General features: G+C 39.9%; 1 protein-coding gene across 12 annotated transcripts in view; it reads right to left on the bottom strand.

The window, feature by feature from the left end:
- Positions 1–815: 815 nt before the first annotated feature.
- LOC101858283 (flocculation protein FLO11) overlaps positions 816–3641 on the bottom strand; it is a 26263-nt gene continuing 23437 nt past the window's right edge. For 2 of the 12 annotated variants that reach the window (XM_005101661.2, XM_013084440.2), the window contains 2 exons: positions 1971–2959; positions 816–1844 (listed from right to left, as the gene is read on the bottom strand). In XM_005101661.2, the coding sequence (XP_005101718.1) occupies positions 1186–1844; positions 1971–2959 (1648 nt within the window). In that variant the 3' untranslated portion in view covers positions 816–1185. Of the gene's footprint in view, positions 1941–1970; positions 2960–3641 lie in introns of all 12 variants that reach the window. The other 10 variants (XM_035970605.1, XM_035970603.1, XM_035970602.1 and 7 more) reach the window with 10 other exon arrangements.

The following is a 3641-nucleotide window of genomic DNA, read 5'->3' as shown; positions in this document are numbered from 1 at the left end:
CCAAAACAAATTGGTTCTAAGTATAACATCACACAGGCAGAAAGAACAGAAAGCTTTATTTCAAAACCCACCCAGCTTCTGCATTGGGTTATGAAATGAGTGAACAGTGATAGCATATTTACACATTTTATAACATCTGTATTGAAAGACATCTTTTAGTAGAATTTTAACAGCTGATTTATAAAAAGAAGAGGTTACGTACAAGAGCAAAACCATACAAACAAAACATGCAAAATTGTACAATAGTAAACTTACATCATTTAAATATGATAAAGCAAAAGTACAATGAAGAAAAGATAAAAAATAAAACAAAAGTAATACTGATAGCCGTCATATCTTAATGTATGCCTTCAGGTGCAAACCGAAACATTGTAAGCAGCACAGAGAAGACAACCCCCCCCCCCCCAAATAAACAGTCAAAGTACACCGTACATAAAAACATAGTGATATTAAAGAACTATTTCAGTAGAATTTTAACAGCTGATTGATAAAAGGACTAGCTGGGCCCCCTTTCAATGAAAGGAATGATCGGTGCTTTAATGTCAACTAACAGTCATTGGCCTACTATATTAACATTCTACTGGAATGGGGAAATAAATCTTGAGAGAAGCAAAAAATTAGAAGGTCTAGATCTATAGGCCTACTCTCGAAACAAAATGCGCCTCGCGAAATATCACTTCCGGATTTTCTAAAATTGCAGAGACAGAAGCGTCGGCCTACAAAAATGATCGGCGAAATAAAGACATTTAGCTTTTTGAAGCAAAACTGTCTCAAAACTGAAAAAAGCAAGGGCGTCATGATCTGGAGATTATTTGATAGAATTTTTTGGCGAAAACCGCATGTCGATCGATGCAGCCATTAAAAAGCCTTTTGAATAGCAAAATTTGGCCATCACAAATAGATAACAGAAGAGCTTGTAGAAGAGCAAAAACTATATTACATAACGTTATTACTACAGCTAGGCTACAACAAACTAGATCAGAATCCAGGAGTTTGGTAAAAGTCCGGAGATCGCAACTGCATCATTCAAAGGACTCCGGGTGTGGAAAGTCTGGCTTTTGTACCGTACTAAACTAGTGGTTTGGTATCTGGGTTTGGAAAGTCAGTATCACTACTCCAATGCCAATACATGTAGTAGTACACCAGTTTTTGAATCAAGGCTTGGTGAGTCTAATAAAATACCATTTAAATGTAATTACATCCTGACAAAGATCCTGAAGTGGTAGATGCAGTCACAGGTTTTCCTGACAAAGATCCTGAAGTGGTAGATGCAGTCACAGGTTTTCCTGACAAAGATCCTGAAGTAGTAGATGCAGTCACAGGTTTTCCTGACAAAGATCCTGAAGTGGTAGATGCAGTCACAGCATTTTCAATTGTAGATCCTGAAGTGGTAGATGCAGTCACAGCATTTTCAATTGTAGATCCTGAAGTGGTAGATGCAGTCACAGGTTTTCCTGACAAAGATCCTGAAGTGGTAGATGCAGTCACAGGTTTTCCTGACAAAGATCCTGAAGTAGTAGATGCAGTCACAGGTTTTCCTGACAAAGATCCTGAAGTGGTAGATGCAGTCACAGGTTTTCCTGACAAAGATCCTGAAGTAGTAGATGCAGTCACAGGTTTTCCTGACAAAGATCCTGAAGTGGTAGATGCAGTCACAGGTTTTCCTGACAAAGATCCTGAAGTAGTAGATGTAGTAACAGCATTTCCAATTGTAGATCCTGAAGTAGTAGATGCAGTCACAGGTTTTTCAAATAACAATCCTGAAGTGGTAGATGTAGTCACAGCATTTTCAATTGTAGATCCTGAAGTAGTATATGCAGTCACAGGTTTTCCTGACAAAGATCCTGAAGTGGTAGATGCAGTCACAGCATTTTCAATTGTAGATCCTGAAGTGGTAGATGCAGTCACAGCATTTTCAATTGTAGATCCTGAAGTGGTAGATGCAGTCACAGCATTTTCAATTATAGATCCTGAAGTGGTAGATGCAGTCACAGGTTTTCCTGACAAAGATCCTGAAGTAGTAGATGCAGTCACAGGTTTTCCTGACAAAGATCCTGAAGTGGTAGATGCAGTCACAGGTTTTCCTGACAAAGATCCTGAAGTAGTAGATGTAGTAACAGCATTTCCAATTGTAGATCCTGAAGTAGTAGATGCAGTCACAGGTTTTTCAAATAACAATCCTGAAGTGGTAGATGTAGTCACAGCATTTTCAATTGTAGATCCTGAAGTAGTATATGCAGTCACAGGTTTTCCTGACAAAGATCCTGAAGTGGTAGATGCAGTCACAGCATTTTCAATTGTAGATCCTGAAGTGGTAGATGCAGTCACAGGTTTTCCTGACAAAGATCCTGAAGTGGTAGATGCAGTCACAGGTTTTCCTGACAAAGATCCTGAAGTAGTAGATGCAGTCACAGGTTTTCCTGACAAAGATCCTGAAGTGGTAGATGCAGTCACAGGTTTTCCTGACAAAGATCCTGAAGTAGTAGATGCAGTCACAGGTTTTCCTGACAAAGATCCTGAAGTGGTAGATGCAGTCACAGGTTTTCCTGACAAAGATCCTGAAGTAGTAGATGTAGTAACAGCATTTCCAATTGTAGATCCTGAAGTAGTAGATGCAGTCACAGTTTTTTCAAACAAAGATCCTGAAGCGGTAGATGTAGTCACAGTTTTCTGAAACAAAGATTCTGAACTAGTGGAAAAGACAGACTGTCCATTACAAGATTCTGAACTGGTAGAAAAGACAGACTTTCCAAGCCTAAATTCTGAAGTAGTAGAGGAAGTGACAGGTTTTTCAATCACATATTCTGAACCCGTAGAAATGACTGCAGTAGTGTCTGGCCTTACAGTTTCTTTGACAGCGTTGTCCTCTGCAGAGCCAGCCAGAGCACAGCTTGAACTTCCAGCAACGGTGGCGGGCTCTATTTTCCATGGTGTCGACGTGGAGTCCTTAGACAAACCCCTTATTTGTAAAGAAAAAAAAAACATTCTTCAATAAAGCGGCACATGCCATTCACTAGTGATTGAATAGATCCCCTTCAATGCCGCAGGTAAATAGGCCCCTATGCCGGGGGAAATCCCATGAACCAAGGCTGTTCAGGGGTGACCTCACTCTATCTCCCATAACTTTTTAATTTATATATGAACGAAGTGGCTAGCTGTACTAAAAGGCTAGCCTGCCAGTCTAGCCGTACTTATTTTAGGCCCTATTAGAAACCTGTTGAGTACACAGGTCTCACTAGTTGGCCTTGTTTATCCAGGTTCAAATCACATGCACTGTCAGTAAGGCACCTTTTGGTTTCGCCTCAAATACACATACTTTAGGTATTGCAATCTAATAATTTATTTACAATTCAGTAGGCCTATTTTTTGCTGTTTGTCAGTCTAGCTATCATATAAGTACGGCTAACCCAGCCGTCTAGCCGTCATTAAGTACGGCTTTATCAATCAAAAAACATTTCCGTTCTCTCTCTCTCTCTCTCTTTCTCTCTCTCTCTTTCTTTCTTTCTCTCTCTCTCTCTCTCTCTCTCTCTCTCTCTCTCTCTCTCTCTCTCTCTCTCTCTCTCTCTCTCTCTCTCTCTCTCTCTTTCATTCTCACACGCTATTTTTTCTGTCTCACAATCTGGAATACACATGCATATATA

The sequence above is a fragment of the Aplysia californica genome, unplaced genomic scaffold (genome assembly GCF_000002075.1).
Source record: "Aplysia californica isolate F4 #8 unplaced genomic scaffold, AplCal3.0 scaffold00293, whole genome shotgun sequence".
Classification (NCBI taxonomy): domain Eukaryota; kingdom Metazoa; phylum Mollusca; class Gastropoda; order Aplysiida; family Aplysiidae; genus Aplysia; species Aplysia californica.
The sequence above is the reverse complement of the archived record's forward strand: the minus strand, read 5'-3'. Positions and strand labels throughout refer to the sequence as shown.